Source organism: Meleagris gallopavo, chromosome 2 (assembly GCF_000146605.3).
Source record: "Meleagris gallopavo isolate NT-WF06-2002-E0010 breed Aviagen turkey brand Nicholas breeding stock chromosome 2, Turkey_5.1, whole genome shotgun sequence".
In the NCBI taxonomy this organism is placed as follows: domain Eukaryota; kingdom Metazoa; phylum Chordata; class Aves; order Galliformes; family Phasianidae; genus Meleagris; species Meleagris gallopavo.
Window position 1 is genome coordinate 47872657 of NC_015012.2, and position 18856 is coordinate 47891512.

Here is an 18856-nt window from a genome sequence, read left to right on the forward strand (position 1 = left end):
CAGCACAATCAAAGTGGAAGCAGGGAAGATAAGAACAGCTTTTTGATGTTACCACATTATACACGAACTAGTACCACACTTTGTAAAATACTCATTGTAAGTTTTGGGGTAACCTGTAGAGTAAAACAGATCTTGGTTATGTTGTAGCAAAGTATCAGTCTTGATTTTAAAAGATTCTCTGATTTTATACATACATAAATATAAATGTATATGTATGGAATCAGAAAAGGACCGTAAAGAAACTTGATAAAGATTCCACCCCCTTGCTACAGGCAGGGTTGCCAACCACCAGACCAGGCTGCCCAGAGCCACATCCAGCCTGGCCTTGAATGCCTCCAGGGATGGGGCATCCGCAACCTCCTTGGGCAACCTGTTCCAGTGTGTCCTCTGAGTGAAAAACTTCCTCCTAATATCTAACCTAAACCTCCCTTGCCTCAATTTAAAACCATTTCTCCTTGTCCTATCACTATCAACCCATGTAAGCAGCCATTCCCCCTCCTGTTTATATGCTCCTGTCAGTACTGGAAGGCCACAATGTGGTCTCCCCAGAGCCTTCTTTTCTCCAAGCTAAACAAGACCAGTTTCCTCAACCTTTTTCCATACAAGAGGTGCCCATCTTATCATAGAATGGTCTCTGGACCTGTTCCAAGAGCTCTACATTTTTGTTATGCTGGGGGCCCCAGGCCTGGATGCCTTACTTCAGATGGGGCCTCGCAAGAGTTGATTAGAGGGAGACAATCACTTTCTTCTCCCTGCTGGCCACTCCTCCTTTAATGCAGCCCGGTACATAGTTGGCCTTCTAGGCTGCAAGCACATTCTTCTGGCTTATGTTCAGCTTCTTGCTCACCAGGAAGTATATGTATGTGTATGTTGATACAAAAGTACAGTCTGGAGGGAAAACTTAACATTTTAGTATTAAGAAGAATTACCTTGATATTATTTCCATAAAATAAGAATAATTTGGTTTACTGGCGTCTCTTCATCTTATTTCAACTTTTATTGCACAGTGGGAGACTACTGTGAACAGTTTTGCATTGTGTTCTCTGTTTTATTAAAAAAAAGCCTGGGTGAGTGAGCATTGAGATAGGTTGCCCAGAAAGTCTGTGGAGTCTTCTTCCCTGGAAATCTTTAAAAGTCATCTAGACATAGTCCTGGGTAATGTGCTGTAGAGGACTCTGAGGAAGAAGGTGGGACTGGATGATCTCCAGAGATCCCTTCCAACCTCAGCCATTGTGTCCATCATGTTACTCTGTGCAAAACCCTTGAAAGCCATTGCATTCAAAGGGCAAACATTTACATATTTTGCTTATAATTGCAAGACTGAATTTGAGTAGAACAATAAATTATTTTCCATCTTTGTTCTGTTAATCTAAACAGCATATTTCTTTTATTTTTTCCTTGATCACTGTCCCCTTCATACTGCTGCTTGCATCTTTCAGTAAAGTTTCCTTCTGTAAAATTATCCTGACATTAATTAGAAACTACTAAGTGCTTGACATACTATAAAACATTGAACTAGATCAATCTGATTACTAGTAAATCTGATAAAATAGTAAATGGTGACAAAGTCAACTGTTAACAAAAGTAATGTGTATTTCCTGTAATCCAAGCAACATTATTGTCCTTGAACTTTTTTCTAGAAGCTTTACAAAACTGGAAGAGCAATCTTCTGATGCAAATAAATAAATAGCAACCTCTAAATCAGGCAATATTATACCACTGTATATGGTATATTTGGTCACAAATTCATCCATGCAGCCTTTGCCTTGGGTTCTTTGAGCCTTCTCTTCATCTAGAATTTGCAGGTTTACAGTGCATGCTTTAATAATGCATAGCCTTGCAACCACATTACTTGTAAAAGAATTGAAAGCAATCTTCCAATGTGTTTACAGCTTTTCTAATTACTTGAAGAACATATGCTTTTTAAAAAATTGCTTCCCTTCTAGACACAAACAACCATGAAGATCTCTGATGATGAAACTGTTTCAGCAGAGGAAGTTTATTTTTAAATGTAATAGATTAGATTTTCTCTTAACGTCTGACAACTTGTTGAGATTTATTAGAGCAGTTACTGGGTTTAATTACGTATAGACATGGACTGAGATTTATTGCAGAAAACACTTCCCGTGTGTTGAACAGGGGACTGGTGCCAGTCTGCACGGCACAAGGCAGTGTTTTTCAATACGGGATAGATTTCCATCTAAATTTATCACCTTTCACTGCTAAGGGCGTTATTACTCTTGTGATACATGTTTTCTTGCAAATGTGCTTCTGGTTCAGTTTCCTTGCTACTGAGACTTTTCTATTTTAGTTCCCCGGGTCACATGATCCTTCCAGCCAGTGAGAGCAGTGCCGAAGTAATGGCAACAACCTTCTGGGATAAATGTAAGTGACAAAAAACTCCTAGCTTTTGCTAGTTTCTGTCCCTCACACTCACTTTTAAATGCTGCTTTTACCCAAAACTTTGCTGGGAACACATAGTGGTGTCTATGGAAATGCTTAGAAGTTGTTTTTTTTGTTGTTGTTTTGACTTTTTTTCTTTTTCTAACGTTACTTTTTCTTACTATGTTCCTTTTTTCCTGTATCCTGCAATGTAGCTGAGAAGCCTAAAAAAGCAACTGAAAACAAAAGAAATACATACCAAGCATTGCCTGAAGTTCATTTTGAGTTTAATAGGGAATATTTCAAGTATAATAGTATTTCGTTTAACACATGCTATAGACAGTGTCAACAAACCCGTGCTGCAGCTCTGAAAGACAGATGACACCCCAGCCAAAAATGATTGGTTTGGTTGAAGGAAAATAGTAAAAGAATGTTCTGAAATTACATGGTCAGGTTCTAGCCAGTTGGCTAATACTTAATGGTGAAAGGATTTAATTCAGTTAATGGGCAGTCATGTGTACAGTGCAGCGTATCGTTTCCAGGAGCTTATGAATGAAGTAGAATACTGTGTTTCGATCTCAGCATATGTCGAGTTGTAATTATCCTGCATGATACTTAAATCATATGTTCATTGAGATTTGTCATATTCTTTTTGTTGCAGAGGCTGTTCCTGTTAAAGAATTACTGTTGTCTTTCTGTTTTTTAATAGTGTCTGAATTTCACAGGTAAAATTTACCTGAAAATTACTAATGAGAAGAGTTTTTGCCTAATTTACCTTTTTTTATTTTCTTATTAAATTTGAGAACAAGTGTTTGTAGAAAAGACCTTGTGGAATAAGCTAAGATCTCCTATTTTCCCTTCATAGCCTCTGACTTAGACCCCATATTGTGTCATTTGTAGGTTCTCAGGCTATTATCACATATTATTTATTTTCTCTATCTGCATATATGCTAACGATCAGGTATTTCATAGAATATGTATGTGTTTTAACCTTTCTCAGTTATTTTTTAATTTTCTCCTAAAATCCATAGAGTATACAGAAATTTTACTTGCTGTTTACTGTGAGATACAAGAAGGAGGGGTGGGGTATGTTAGCTTTTAAGTATAGCTCCTCCCCTCATCACAGGGGCTGAAAGAAAATTTACGTGTTCCAGATTATGTGCTGAATTGAAATGCATTGAATGTGCAATGAATTGAATTGCAGCTGTTTAAACACTCCTTGCCCTGCAGTGTCAGAATCACAGCAACATCCATATGTAAATACCTGATTGAGAAACTGAAAAAATTAGAAACTGCTGCTTTCATAATGCAAGCTGAATGGAATTTAGAAGCCAACCTTAAGACCTTTTTGTTTAAAAGTTTAAACTGTTGCATTGTTGATAAAGCATTGTGTACGCAGGAGAGTGGTTATACTGCTTTTAATAATATTTGTTTATTAGATGGTAAAGCAAGTTCTAATTCAATTTAATGTATTGGCCTTTGTTTCAAGACTTTATACAACACCAACATGCACTTAACTTCACAATGATTCTCAGAGTTGTGTGTGTGTGTGAGTCCTCAGTTTAAGAGATGTACTAATTTGACCAGAGAAATTACTTTTTGTTAATTATAAATAATTAAATTAGAGAATCTTTTATTTTAGTTGTTTATTTATCACTTTCACTTATGCCCACCTGTCTTTGTTTCTAGAAGGTAACATAAAAAAATATGTGAGGGCACATGAGAAAACTGTGAAGATAGTTGAGCAGTGGCACAGGTTGCTTAGGGAGGTTGACATGTCTCCACCTTGCAGACATCAGGACACAATAACATGTGGCCTTGAGCAACTTGCTGCAGGTGAGCCTGCTCTAAGCAGGAGTTACACCAGCTTAAAGAGACTACAGACATCCCTCCCAACCACAGTGATTTCTTGATTCTTGGGAAAAAAAAAAACAAAAAGCTGCAGTTTGGAGGGCTAGGCAACACTGTTAATTTTAGGAGAGATCAGAAGTGACATGTAAATTTTAATCTTAAAATGACACTCCCATATTTTGGACCTTGTCATTTTGTTGTCTTGGTTCAGTCACTAGTTGTTCATTCGAAATCATAGCTATGTGTGTCTTGGCACCTTCTCATGCACCTGAGACAGAGGAGGTTTAGGTTAAATATTAGGAGGAAGTTTTTCACAAAGAGGGTGGTGATGCACTGGAACAGGTTGCCCAAGGGGGTTGTGGATGCCCCATTCCTGAGGGCATTCAAGGCCAGGCTTTTTACCTCTTCCTTGTGGCTATTCAAACTTACTTCTTGCAGTCATCTCTTATTGCGTTTCTTTTTTAGGCTTTGTGTATCAACAGGTGGCACAGAGTGGAAAGAGACATTAATAGAAAGAGAATGAAAAAGTTAAGAGTAAAATTAAAGAGAGCACTGCAGGCAAAGCGTAAATAGAAAGTGAAGGGACAGAACCTTCACTTTCTATACATGAGCATTATGATATGGATGTCTATGGATGTCTTAATGCCATATTTGAATCTTACTGCAGGATCTCTAGAAGTTGAGGGAGCTTGCAAAGTTGTGTGGAAGGACACGAGGAAATAAGTGTCATGGTGGCCATTAGAGACCACAGAGAAATTTAAACCCCAGTTTTATATACTGTATAAGAAGTTGTACTCTACAAGCCTTATGAGTGGTACAAGAAAACATGAGATGATTTGGCAATAAATGTAAGTATGAGAACAGTGAAAATTGGAAAGAAAGTTTGAAAAATAGTATTTATTTGCATATATATACAAATGTCAAATGCACTTGTCAAACATTAAAGTATAAAGAGTTCATAAAATCTCTCTCACAGTAATGTACGAGTATTATTTTTAAATAAAAATGCCAGAAGGTAGCAACTAGACCTGTGTTTAGATAAGGTGATTTTTAATATTTCTGCCATGAAGGGGTAGGTGATGATTTTGATTAAAAACTGTTTATCTTCGTGAGACATAAATACTTACCTTGAAAGCTGTTGCTGACACAAAACCAAAGGAGTGTTGCTTTGAGTAAGTTCAGATTGGAGCTGAAAATGTAGAAGGGCTCATCTCCAAGGTTAACAAACAGGTTGAGACAGATCCCTGTTTATGAGGATCCTTGTGAGCTGGCTATGTGTGATGAGAGCTTGGTAGTAGGGATTGCACTCAGTGACTCAGAAGAGCTCTTCCAATTCTGGCTAAGTAGTATAACTAGCATTTATACACAGTAACTTTCCTGAAGAAGTCAGAGTTTGAACTATGAATACATCTTTTGTCATCAAATTATTGAAGTTATTTTTCTTCCTTTTTTGGAGGGCAACGCTGCAGGTAAATAGGAAAGAGATTTGTACAGTGTTTTTTAGATTGATATGAGCATTTGACTTCTGCAAAAATAAAATATGCCATATTGTTAATTCCAGTGAAAAAAAAACACAAAACCTAAGAATGCAAGAATACATTCTAAGAAGCCAATATTTGTAATAGCCTATTCTGACAACATTCAATTTATACTGATAACTAAACTGAGAAGATTTTTAAATAATAAAATGGTATTGAACAATTTGCCAAGGCACACTATATGTATATAGACATACATATATAAAGAGAGAGAGAGAGGGAGTTGTATTTGGTGGCTAGAATTTGTATATTATCACTTATGGAATCTGAAGACCTTTTTATTTAAAAAAGTCTTTTTTTTTCATATAGGACTATAAATTTAACTAAGTAATTTAATTTGTAATTTTCTAGGTCTATAATTTGGGTTTTCTCTGTTATTTTCTTTCCCAGTAGTTTCTATTGTTACCATTACTTACTGCAGAAAGCAGAATAATGGTTAAAACGATGTACTTTTATCAATATATTTTAAGTACATTCTAGAGTCTAAATGATGAAAATTGGGTAATCTTTAAAAGGGAAATAATCTTTGTTTTGGAAAATAACCCTGTGGGTTTTTTTTTCCTATTTTTATTAATGTGCAAATTTTAATAATTGTACTGAAGCTAACTCCTACATATAATAAAAATATTATTTATCTTGTGTTGCATTAACCTAAAATCTTGCATAGAGACCAATAATCTACAAGGCAGTAAGTCTGAAATTATGCAGATAATGTTTCACTTTTTTTTTTAAAGTCCAATCAGATTTCTATGTACAACTATTAGTGTTGTGTCTATTCAGTTCTAAATAGCTTTCATTCATGATGTTTTTGGCTCACAATCGCAAAGCAGGTTTTTTTCTGTATGAACTATCAGGTTAGATCTGTTGAGATATCTTGTGGTGTGTCTTAAATGTTTGCTTTATTGTTTATATTCACTATGACAGGTAAACATAAACACAGTGAGGCCAGAATTTGTTGGGTTTGAATTCTGGCAATTTTCTTCAAAGCCCTTTATTTAAAATCTAAATCAAAACAGAGCAATGATTTTCTTCAGATTTTGTTTATTCTCTGAAGTCTTGTGGGTATCTTCTGTGAGACTGCTTATAGTTTTGACTTACGTGTTCTTCAGATGAAGATATGAAAAAATGAATGTGTCTTCACAAAACCACTGAGATTTGCTTTTGCAGTGATAAAGCGAGAGGCATTTCATAGCTGGGTCTCATTTTATTAGTGTCACCAAGTTTGTGGTAATGGACTGAAATGATATTTGTGGGCTTGTCTTGCTCTATTGCTATAAATCAGCAACATGCTAATTCCTTCCAAAATACCATAAATCTCAGAATGTATTCCTCCCCACTATACAAATATGTCCAGAACCAGTGCGAAGCTGTGTTCCCATCATCCAAAGAAATCATTCAGTTTCTACTTGTACTGTATCTCTGGCTGTGTCAAGAAGTTCCTTATTCTATTGACATTGTTGTCTTGTCTGAATGCTTTTGGATACAAATGTGACCCTGAAGTCCTGATTTTTCATGTTCATAAGAAAGCCGATGGCACAATTCACAAGGATGATGAGTAATAATATTTCTGCCACAGTCCATCTGATTGCTCTGTCAACCTACACTTTTTCTGCAGTTTAAACAGGATTCATTTCAAGTGATTTTACTTCTTTTCCTTATCTATTGTATATATTGTTGTGCCTTTGCATTTCAGTGATGTTTCTGAGTCTCTTGGTTCTCTGGGTATGTGCAGACTTGCGTGTGTGCACACATACATATGTACATGCAGATAGGGGAGAACATCAGTGACACCACTTAAATGAAATTTTGTAACTATGTGATATATGAGTTCATAGTTTTTTCTTCAGCACCTCATTTTCTTGGGTTGTCTTTCTCTGAAACTTTTTGCTGTTGCTCACTGGCATGGTTCTGTATACAACTGAAGAGTGAAATTATGAAAAAAAAAGGTGTGTTGGGAAGGTTGGCACATAATAGAAGAATATTACTTTATACTTCATTTTGGACTTTTGGCAAAGGTTTGTCTTTTAAAAAAAAATATTGATTTGTTTTCTTCCCTTATTTCTTTTCTGTTGAAACCTAGCAACGTGAAGGACATGCTTGTAAAAATACCTTTAAAAATAAAACGCAGAAAGCTAAAGAAAGCTGAGTCGAAAGTGGCTCGTAAGACTCAAAAAAACTTTATGAATTAGGTGGTGAGTCAGTTATGTTTTCTTTCTTTTTTTTTTTTTTGTTGTTGTTGTCGTTGTTGTTGAAGAGGAGGAAAAAGCACAAGTTACTAATGCTTCTTCCCTAAGGGGATTAAACTAAGGCAAGTAAGACAATCCATCAAGAAAATTTGATCTTTAGTAACTTAAATGATTGAAAACTAGACAAAACATTGGGCAACTAATTATGCTCAAGACAAAATTATTATGCTTGGAAAATGTATATCTTATGAAGTGAGCCAATATCAGCTGTCTGGTGTTACACAACCCTTCAGCAAACTGTAAAACAGCCAGGGGCTCTAGTCACAGGCAGACTCTTCTGTCCTCCCATTTAGATAGCAGGTTAGGGTAGGACCATGCTCTCCTGGCGTGGACTTCCTGCCAGGTTTCCAACCATTGGTGACTGCTTCTGTGAATGTCTGACAGTGCTCTGGAGGGACAGCAAGGACTTGTTGTCCCCAGTGGCATATAACTCCAGAGGACTGTCTCTATGGTTTAGGCACAGATCATGTTTTCCTATGGTGACAAACTGTAGAGAGGAGAAGTGTCCAATGAGTCATTCCTGGGTCCAGAGGCTACTGTGTCCCTGTTGGGCTGGGATGCATTTAGGAAACCTTTGGAGCAGAGGTTGCAGTTTAGTTTATCTGAAAATTTTAAAAAGGGGGGAAGGGGCTGGAGGAGTGTTTTATGCACATTTGAGCTGTTCTGCAAAGCTAACCGATGTGCTACTGGGTGAAATTACTTCATCACTACTGCTATGAAGAAAGATAGTAATAGACACAGCTTATTTTAATTAACTAATTACTTTATCTGTACTAGTTAACTGTCACTCATTTATCTTAGATCTAGGTTTGCTCCTGTAGGTCAAAATACTGCTTGGAAAACATTGGACCTTTATAAGAGCATCTCTATTTCTACATTTAAATCCTCCTCTGCAGTCATTGAAACATTATCAAAGTGAAAAACAGACATTTTGGATACATTTTTCCCTCTTGAAAAAGTCTTAAATCTAATTATGCTTCGGCAGATAGAAGGCTTGAGTTATTGTTAGTTAACTCCACCATAAGGTAACACGACTGAGATGTTGTTAGCTACACTCAGGCTTCCCATACACACATCAACTCAATTTTCTTAATCTAAGGAGGAAAGGAGAAACTTGTTTCAGAATAGGTAATGCATGAGGACTTACTTTTGCATAGACAAAAATTACAGTGCATCTGCTTTGTGCTGGTATGTTTTGGCTTTAGTTTCACTCATAGAATCCAGCCTAAATCAGGCAGCTGACCCAGTGCAGCTGTCATAGCAACCAGATCGTGTAGTTTGTTCAGAGTACTTACCCATGTTTATCTCAATGCCTAGCTAGGCTGTTTTTCCTCTCATGGACAGGCTGATCTAGAGCTTCGCTCCTCTAGCAATTGAGAGTCTTGTAATTCCATACTGAAATTGTTTGCGATGACAACTGTCTTTCTTGTGTTTAAGTTCAATGTTGTTTTTATCAGAAGTGTTGGTTTTGTTTTTTTTTTTAAACCTAAGGAATTAAATTTTTATCCATTATTTGTTTAATATACTCTTCAACCTTAAGATCTTTATTGAACCATTTTATCACTCTCTTAACATTGTGAAAATCTTTTTCAGTTCACTGCAGATGATCTTCACCCTTACTACCCTTCATATCATCAGCAAACCTAGTTATATAACTATTCACCCACCTATTTTTCAGGTCACTTATGAGAATATTAAACAACAGAGGCATTAACAGAAAGACTTCTCCACTAAAAAGACCTGTTACTATTAGCTTTTGTGCCCTAACTTTTAGCCCATTATTTAGCCCCACGTTGCCTTTCTGAGGCATCTCAGTTTCTGTGAGAGCCCTGAGAGACAAAGCTTCTTGATATACTTAAGAGGATCCAAATAAATTTAGTTTCTTTTCACATTTGCATTGACTGTAGAATTAACATACTTTTAGAGAATTTTCCACAATGACTTTTCAAATTTTCAAATTGTTCAAATTTCAAATTTTCAAATCAAAAAAGGATGCCATTATTGTGGTCTTTGTAGCAGTTCCTGCTAAATCACCTAGTGTAGGTGTCTTGTCACCTTCTCTCAGCTAACTTAAATTTACGTCTCTCTTCCTCCATACCCTTTTAAGATTTGGCCACCTATTTTGTCTTTTTCCTGTCCTTTAGTACTGATAATTACACTCTTGAATTCTTTTAAAGCTCACCAGCTGGTCCTGATGAATTCTTATTTTTCTCTTTGTTGATTTTTCTGTAACATCTTTTACCAACACTTTAATGTTCAGACAGATATTTCAACAGCCACCCTTAAGGAAATCCCTGTTATGAGAATTTCTCTCCAGGTCCTTGCTATGAGTATGGATGCAAAAACTTCATTTAGTTTTTCTGCCATAGCCTGATTCTTTCAGTGCTCCTTTTACACCTTTATGTCTCAGACCTCTAGACACTTTGGCAATCTTCCTGATCTTGATGTACTTTAAAAATATAAATAGCCTTGCAAGCTGTTTCTCAAACCTTTTTTGGCTTGTCTTATTGCATTTATGCATTTAGTCTCCAGAGCTTTTGTCTTCTATTGTCTTCATGAAGACAACAACTTCAGTTTTTTCAAAGAACTGCTTCAAGTAAATTCCCTATGTCAGTGATTAACTGTGTTACTTTTCCATATTTCCTTCTCATCACTCAGTATATTCTGTTTACAACCTGAAAGCGCTTGCTTTTTTATTGTTCCTTTACAACTACTTCTTTATATCTAGGCAGTTCTTATTTTTTAAATCATGGTATTTTCACAGATTTGTTGGCTTTACTTGATCCTACCTGGATGTTTAATTGAAGAGCCTTATGAAAAGTCGAGTCATTAAAAATTAGCATTTTGGTAGCAAAAATTCAACATACTTGGCACTGTCAAATTAATATATCTTTCTCTTGCTGATTATCTGTTTAGCTGCACCATGAAGTATTTATTAACAGTCTAAAGGTTTTATTTTCCAGTCATGCCCAAACTTTGTATTTACTTGTTTGAATGGGAACAGTTGGTGATACCAACATCGTTAATTTGCCTCCGAGGTTTTTAGAATATATACCCAGTCATCACCTACAGTTTATTCAGAGAATTCGGGAATAGTAAAAAATATACTTAGTATTTCCATTTGTGTCCCTCTCAGTGCTGAGCTGTTTTAATGTTCTACCATTTTGAGTGCCACCAGAGAGCTTTTCTGCCTTTTTTCCCCCTTAAAATACTGATACACAGCTGAATATCTTCCTCTGCTCAGTCGATTGTTTCAAAAGCTACATTTAGTTTCTTTTCTAAACACATCTTTGTAAGTTCTATTCCTTCTTAATATGCCTTGGTGGCTTTATTATTGCTGATTTGTTGCTAGTACATGTGTTTTTCTGAAAATGTTTGATCTGATGGTATCTTTCTGATCTCTGTGGTGCTGTCCAGGTTACTGCATTTGACTCTGCATATTTGAAAAATATGTAGCCAAAGTGGGGAAAATAAATAAATAAATAAATAAATAAAGAAAGAAAGAAAGAAAGAAAGAAAGAAAAAGAAAGGAAAAAGGGTCAACTTTCTCTTGTGCTTGCAACCATCTGAATGAACTGTTTCAGCCTGAATCAGAAAACTCTGAGTGGCAGGACTGCTCAGAGTCTTCACATCATGTGGGTTACAGTCCATCCCAAAAGTGCAGCTCTTCTCTGGGCTCTAATTCCTCTTGGCATCTGAATGCTGGGGGAATTTGCAAGGGGAACCTCAAGGAATGCATCTTCTGTCTGCTCTAGCATTTGCCTAATTCCCACATGTGTACAGGCCTGTTTTCAAGCTGAACAGAGCTATTCTGACTGGGCTGATTTCTTGAGTAGCACAGACTGTGGGATCTTTCAGAATTATTTTCTGCTTGAGATTGTATTTTAGGAAAGAAACTCTGTGTCTTTGTAACGCTGCTTTAAATCAGACAAGAAGTTTTCCAGTCCATAATTATCTGTAATGTTAAAATGTGTTATTTCTTTCTGGCCTCATTTTATCCCAATAGAAGCCGTGTGTCAGTAAGAAATAGAAGTAAATGTGATTCTTTTTGCTTTTCCATTTTCCCTATAGCAGCACATACTCAGCTACCTGCTATACTCTAGGTCTTCCTCACCTTTTTCTCTTCAGGACAGAGCAATATGCAGTGGCTAGCTTTTTTTTCATGTAGATGTATGCTTTTGCATTCAGCTGTAACAGGTTGTTCACCTGAATGCAGGTTATATAACATTCCATGTTGTTTTGCAACAATAAAAGTAGTATTTTTAATTTATAATTCTTCCAGATGTTCTATTTTTCTGCCCATCTGCCCATCTGGTTAGTGATGGTGTTATTCCTGCATTCATGACTGAGGAAAATACAAAATATTTTAACTGCCAAAATCAACTTCTGAATCACAGTAGGATGTGCTTGGTATTAGATGTTTCTTCATTCAAAAGTGCATTTTTCTAATCTAATAAGCAGTTTTCATTCATTTTAATATATAGCAATTTGTTCCGTTTCATGCTTCTACCTTAAACAAATGGTCTGTCTTTTTTATCAAATGCCTTACAGAAGCTACATTACATGATACTGTTGATCTCATCAAATATAATGAATGAATAGCTCTTCTGATAGTTTATATATAGTTAGTATGTGTATATATATTGAGGCATAGTATTTTGTTGAAATGTAGCTTCCCAAGAGATCATAAAGTATGCTTTAGAAGTTTTCACATGCCATTCATATTTTCTAGGCAAATGCTTGCTCACAAATCATTTTAGTTCTAGTTGTTTTCATATCTGTGAAAATATTACTTCTAAGAAGAAAGAGAGTTTGGACTTGAATATTTAGACATCATTACTGTCAAATTGTTATCAGTTGTATTTTTATGACTGTAAACTTTTCTGTTGTACAACTATTTCTCCTTTTGTCAAATGATATCCGTATGTTGGATCCAGCAATTTTTAATTTGAGAAATTATAGTGTATAATCTGTAGTATATCCAAGGATTCATTAATAGGGATAGCAAATATTCCTTGCAAGAAAGCACCCTGTGACAAGAATGGCTTTTATTCTATTTAGCTTCGCTATAGCCTTTTGCTGCCCCTTTTTTTTTTTCTTCATAGAATCACAGAATGGGTTGGGTTGGAAGGGACTTCAAGGATCATGAATCTCCAACCCCCCTGCCACAGACAGGGCCACCAACATCCATATGTAATACTAGGCCAGGCTACACAGGGCCCCATCCAACCTGGCCTTGAACACCTCCAGGATGGGGCATCCACAACCTCTCTGAGCAGCCTGTTCCAGCACCTCACCACTCTCTTAGGAAAGAACTTCCCCTTGACACCCAACCTAAATCTTCCCTCCTTCAACTTAAAACCATTTCCCCTTGTTCTGCTATTATCTACCCTTGTAAAGAGTTGGCTCCCTTCCTGTCTGTAGGATCCCTTTAGGTACTGGAAGGCTGCAGTGAGGTCACCCCACAGCCTTCTTTTCTCCAGGCTGAACAAGCCCAGCTCCCTCAGCCTGTCTTTGTAGGGGAAGTTCTCCAGCCCACTGATCATCTCTGTGGCTCTCCTCTGGACCCTCTCCAACAGCTCCCTGTCTTTCTTGCGTTTGGGGCCCCAGACCTGGACACAGTACTCCAGATGGGGCCTCAGAAGGACAGAGTAGAGAGGGGGACAATCACCTTCCTGTCCCTGCTGGCCACCCCTCTTCTGATGGAACCCAGGATACCATTTGCTTTCCAAGCTGCAGGAGCGCACTGCTGGTTTGTGTTCAGTTTTTCATCCATCAGGACCCCCAAGTCCTTCTCTGCAGGTTCTTCCTTGAGATATTATTGCTCTTTGATTTGTTGCTCATCTTTCCATGATTTTTTTTTAAGTGATCTGTCTTGCTAAGTATATTGTTAACTTTATTTGTACTGTTCTTTATGTATTTAGTTACATACTTGAAGTTAAGAATATAAGAGCTTTTCTGGATCTAGGCGCTAGTCTCTGTTACTTTTTTTATGACTACTTTCATTTTGTTTTTCACTTTCCTATCACTCATTCTTCTTTTTATATTATTTCCTAACCTTGTCTATACAACCCACATCTCTCTTACTCAATTTCCTTTCTGGGCTTCTCTTTTCTCAAGCCTTTCTTTCTCAGTCTTTTCCATCCCTCCTAACAGTTTTTAGCTCTGAATAATTACCTTATCAGCATTGCTACTCTTGACATTGCATTTGCTTTCCATGTCTTATTAAGCAGCCTATTGCATGTAGAAAATATCTCTAATTTTGAGGGAATATGTGCATGAAAAGAATAATAGGGATGCAGTTACTAAGACCAATGCTTTTCTTTCTTGTATCTCGCATAAATTCTGGGTTATAGTAATGGAGTTAAACAAACCTCTGGCTACAATGATTGATAATGTTTTTCTGATCTGCTCCCTTTCCTTTCATGAAACTCTTGAGGCTGCTATCCAAAAAAGCTGTCACTGGGGATGTGAAAAAATGCTATGGCTGAAATGAAGAACTACCAAATGCATTTTCACTGTTCTGCATTTTTAGAGATAATAGATTCTTACAAAATCATTGACCCTTGTGAACTTTAAGCTGTGAACCTTAGCACCGTTCCATAAATGAAAGCAATGACATTATTTTCTTCTTGATGACAGCTTATTTTCCTTCTCTTTCTCCTTTTGTTCTTCCTCTCTTTCCTCTTACTTCCTCATCTCTTCTTCTTCCTTCCCTTCCTCAAAACAGAGCTGTTCTATTCATCTTAGCATGGCTGTTAAATTGAAATGGCAAAATAAGTCATCTTTCCCAATGCTTGCTAACTGCAGAAGATATTAGATGGTTCTGAGAGTCATTATTAAAAATAAAAGAAGTTATGAAATAAGATGGTTGTTTGGTTTCAGCAATTTTCTTCATTTTTGTTTGGGAACGAGAACAGGAAAATCTTCAGCTCTGTTGCTGATATGTATTTGAACGAACATATTTGTTTTCTTAGTTGATCCAGATGTTTCAGTCTGTGAGGAGAAGAAACTTCCCTTGTGCATGTGCATGTTTTGTTCTGTGCTTGACCGGTGGGTCAGTTTACAAGGTAACATAATGCACAGACTAATAAACCTGCATGGGCCTCCACCTCAGTGAAGCCTGCTGGCAAGCCCTTTTGTTCTGCAGAACATGGCAAGTGCTAGTAAAGAGAAATTGAAGTAAGGCCGCCTTGGTACTGTTCTTTCCTCTGTAAGTAGGGGACAGTGAAAGAGGAATTTAGCTCAGCCCAGCTACTGCAAGTAGTACTGTCAGGATGCCTAGGCAGTACACACTCTGGCTTGGCATAGACTAGAAGGCATATTTAGTTCTGTTGTAGCAAGCTGTAGCGCTCAGACTGAAACATCATTGGTTGTGTTTTTCCATATGTTTCCTCTCCGGTATGGAGTTGCAGGAACCTACCTGGTTCAGGAGGAAACTCTTAATGTTTAGTCCCTTTGCTGATGAATTCTACTCTGGATAATCATTATCAGTTTTTCTTTCCTCATTTTCTTCTCACTGTCACCATTTGTGTCATGTTTTACTCTCTCTTCTTTCCCCATGCTTTAGCCTCTTCTCTGTCCCTGCATTCTTTCTGCAGCTTCTGACAGGGTCTACTGATGGAGAAACCATGTAGAGTTCTCCCTAGATCATGCAGCTACCAGCTCCATCACCCGTACAACAAACTTGAGCAGCAGGAAGGTTTGCATACATTGCCTTGATCAGGGAGGAGAAGTAAAGCCAGAGTAGTGACATTTTCAGACTGCTCAGATGTTGAAGAGCATGTGACGTTTTTGCAGCCTTGAATGAATTAGGAAACTTGAATTCTTTTTTTTTTATTTTTTATTTTTTTATTTTTTTTTCTTCATTTGTTTGTTTGTCTTTTTGGACAATTGCTTGCTTTTCTCAGTCTAAACCAATACTGCAAAATACCTAGGCTTCACTCTGTAATGAATATGATCATATATATATATATATATATATATACATATGCATTTATATTAATATTAATGTTTATAAAGGACATAGATATAATGTCATACATCAGGATGTTCATTTTGTAGAGACACTGTGTGGTTCTTCCACCCACTCTGTTCCCCTGACTTCTTTCCTTTCAAATCTGAAGGTTTATTTTGCTTTTGCTTTGAATAGTATTGCAAGCAGTGAAGACAGTTGGATCCATGAACACGTGAGCTTTTTCAGATTATTCTTTGTATGGGCAGAGAAGAAGGGTTTCATAACATACTCAAATGGCTTAGTTCACCCTGCAACAGCTTGTTTCTTTCAAAGGTGATTGGAAACTTATTGGTATGAAGAACTGGAGTGATTATAAATTATAAGCTGGCAAATGTTATGCATGCTGTCTTCTTATCTTTCTTACTTTCTTATATTTCTAAGCAAACCTGCCACAGCTGAAAAATTGGAAACAATGAGAGTACAAAAAACAGAGAGATGGAAGAAACACTTCCTCAGTATGGAGTTTGGCAATATTATAATACTTGCACTATTTGTACTGAGTGAAAAAAAAAGTTTTATCTGGGGAGGAGAGAAAGGAGAAAGTAGGTGAAAATATAGTCAGAACAGAAACCTGGGGAAAAAGTGCAGATATTAAAGGTGGGGATAATTAACTATTGGAAAAGATGCAATTCTCTAGGTTGTTTTCAAGAAGGAGATGATCTTCAAAAATAAATCTATTCAGAAACACAGATCATTATACTAACTTATACAAGTAGGCAGTGTATGGAAGAAGATCAATTTCCCAACTGCAGCATAGTTGCATAATTCAGAAGAAATAAATTTTCCCGAGTCTGTTTCACACGCATGGATTATGCTTGTTCTTTATCACTCCTAATCCACTGCCCAGTCATTCTAATTCTGACTCTGTTGGTAACTTCTGCTGGGACACCTGAAAGCCTTTTCCATGATGGTGCTGTTTCTAACTTGGTCAAGAGTTCCACTAGTTGACTGGGAAATGCCTTAATTGATAAATGTTGCTAGATTTCTAGAAAGCTTCATGTTGATAGTGTAGCAGTATGAAATATTGATGTCTATAACAGCACAGCTATTTTATTCACAGACTTTTCTTTGAATATTTTAACAATATGTCTTTATTTTTATCTTTAAAAAATATTTTGAGTTGTTTGAAAAACAGCTTCTGTGCCAAACTCCTCTTAAGACGAACGCACCCTTAATGCACATTGCGATTTTATTCCAGTCTATCTTTCCCTTCCCTCCTCCCCCTTCTTTTTTTTTTTCCTCTTTTCTCTTGCTTGTTCACTTATCTGGGTCCCCTTAGCAACATCTTTCACTAATGGAAAAATAGCAGTGCTTTCTGTACTCTCACTGTTTCAATCGGAAATGAAATTTACTTGGCAAAACATTTAGGTTTTCCGTCCTACTATTCCTTCTATCATCCTGAACACTAAATATTGTGCAATAAGGAGATCTGTGGATTATTAATTTGTGTTTCTCATAGTTATTGCGATGTGAAGTGGAAGTAGAAATGTATAAAATAATCATCTGTGTATGGTAGGATTGTTGTCTCTGGATTGGATGAAGAAAGTCTCTTATATTTTGTACAGAGGCATATTATGGTCTGCAATCTCCAGAGAAACTGCTTTGCAGAGTTCCTCTAGAGAGACAAGAGAGTCACATAATGGAAATTCACCATGATCTCATTTTGCTCAATAAGAATTCACTGTAAGGAATGTATTCTAAAGTTAAACAAAAAAAAAAAAAAAAGTTAAAAAATGAATGGACTACAACCAGAAAGACTACATACAAAGCCTGTGTCTATTGATATTGCAGGGAAACAAGGAACACGGTGGTTTCACATTAAGAAGATTCTGACAGCAATCCTAACTTGAACTTCCTGCCCTCCTTTCAGTGAGAATCACAGTTATTGTGTCATCCCTACATTAGAGCTGACCCCATTGAATCATGCTGTACCACATAAACTGAAAAAAGTTTTTCTGGTCCAGCTGAAGGGATTGGTTTGGATTTACGAAGGAGATAGAAGAAACTGGAAAGTCAAGAATCCTGTAAGCAATATGAAGTGAAACTACATCGTCTAAATCCCAGCAAATAGGCAACATAAAGTCACATTGAAGACAGTGGCTCTCACTGGCATTGCAGGTTAAAGACAGGCAGTTCAAGATAGTTCATAGTTGCATACCACATTATTTAGTGCAATACACACCTTTTCTTCACATATAGTTTACTTTTAGTCTGCATGTTCCTTTATTAATCTATTCATTCTATGAGTAGTCCTACACTGATACAGCAACAACTGAAGAAATGGCTATGGAAGGGTTTTGACATGAAGCCATTATCTAAGATTAGGAAGGGTTTCTACTTGATCTGTATAGAAAATATATGGGCCTGATTTTGCATAAAAGGGACTTCTGCTGTGTGAACTCTGACCTGTGATGACTGTGTATGTCCTTTTACTCTGAAGGCAATCAGTATAACTTATGTTCTGTGCCACAATTTAACTCTGGAGTCTGAATGGAAATTACTTTTTAAGGATCCTGTACTACACAGACTCTATTAATTGCCATTATGTCTGAAATGATATCCTTTTGAAGAGTTGACTTCAAGTCACCATAATTTATCTAAAAGTTAATATCTTCCATTATTGGTTACTGTATATATCTGAGCACAGTATGGTTGTATACTTTCCTGGAGATCTGGACTGAATCATCTAAGATTCTTAGTGTTTTTGGAGGCGTTTTTTTTTTTCCTTCTGATTTGACCCAGGAATAGAAAAAGAAAACTAGAAGAGTAGTTGGAAATAAGCTCTCAGAGACTATATTTTTCCTTTCTTCCTTCCTTTCTTT

At 36.7% G+C, this 18856-nt stretch overlaps 1 protein-coding gene across 1 annotated transcript in view; it reads left to right on the plus strand.

Annotated features, from left to right (window-relative positions):
* Positions 1-2304: 2304 nt before the first annotated feature.
* The window catches only part of ESR1 (estrogen receptor 1), a 156750-nt gene continuing 140198 nt past the window's right edge, over positions 2305-18856 (plus strand). The window contains 1 exon segment of the mRNA XM_010707191.3: positions 2305-2385. Coding sequence (XP_010705493.3) covers positions 2325-2385 — 61 coding nt within the window. The 5' untranslated portion in view covers positions 2305-2324.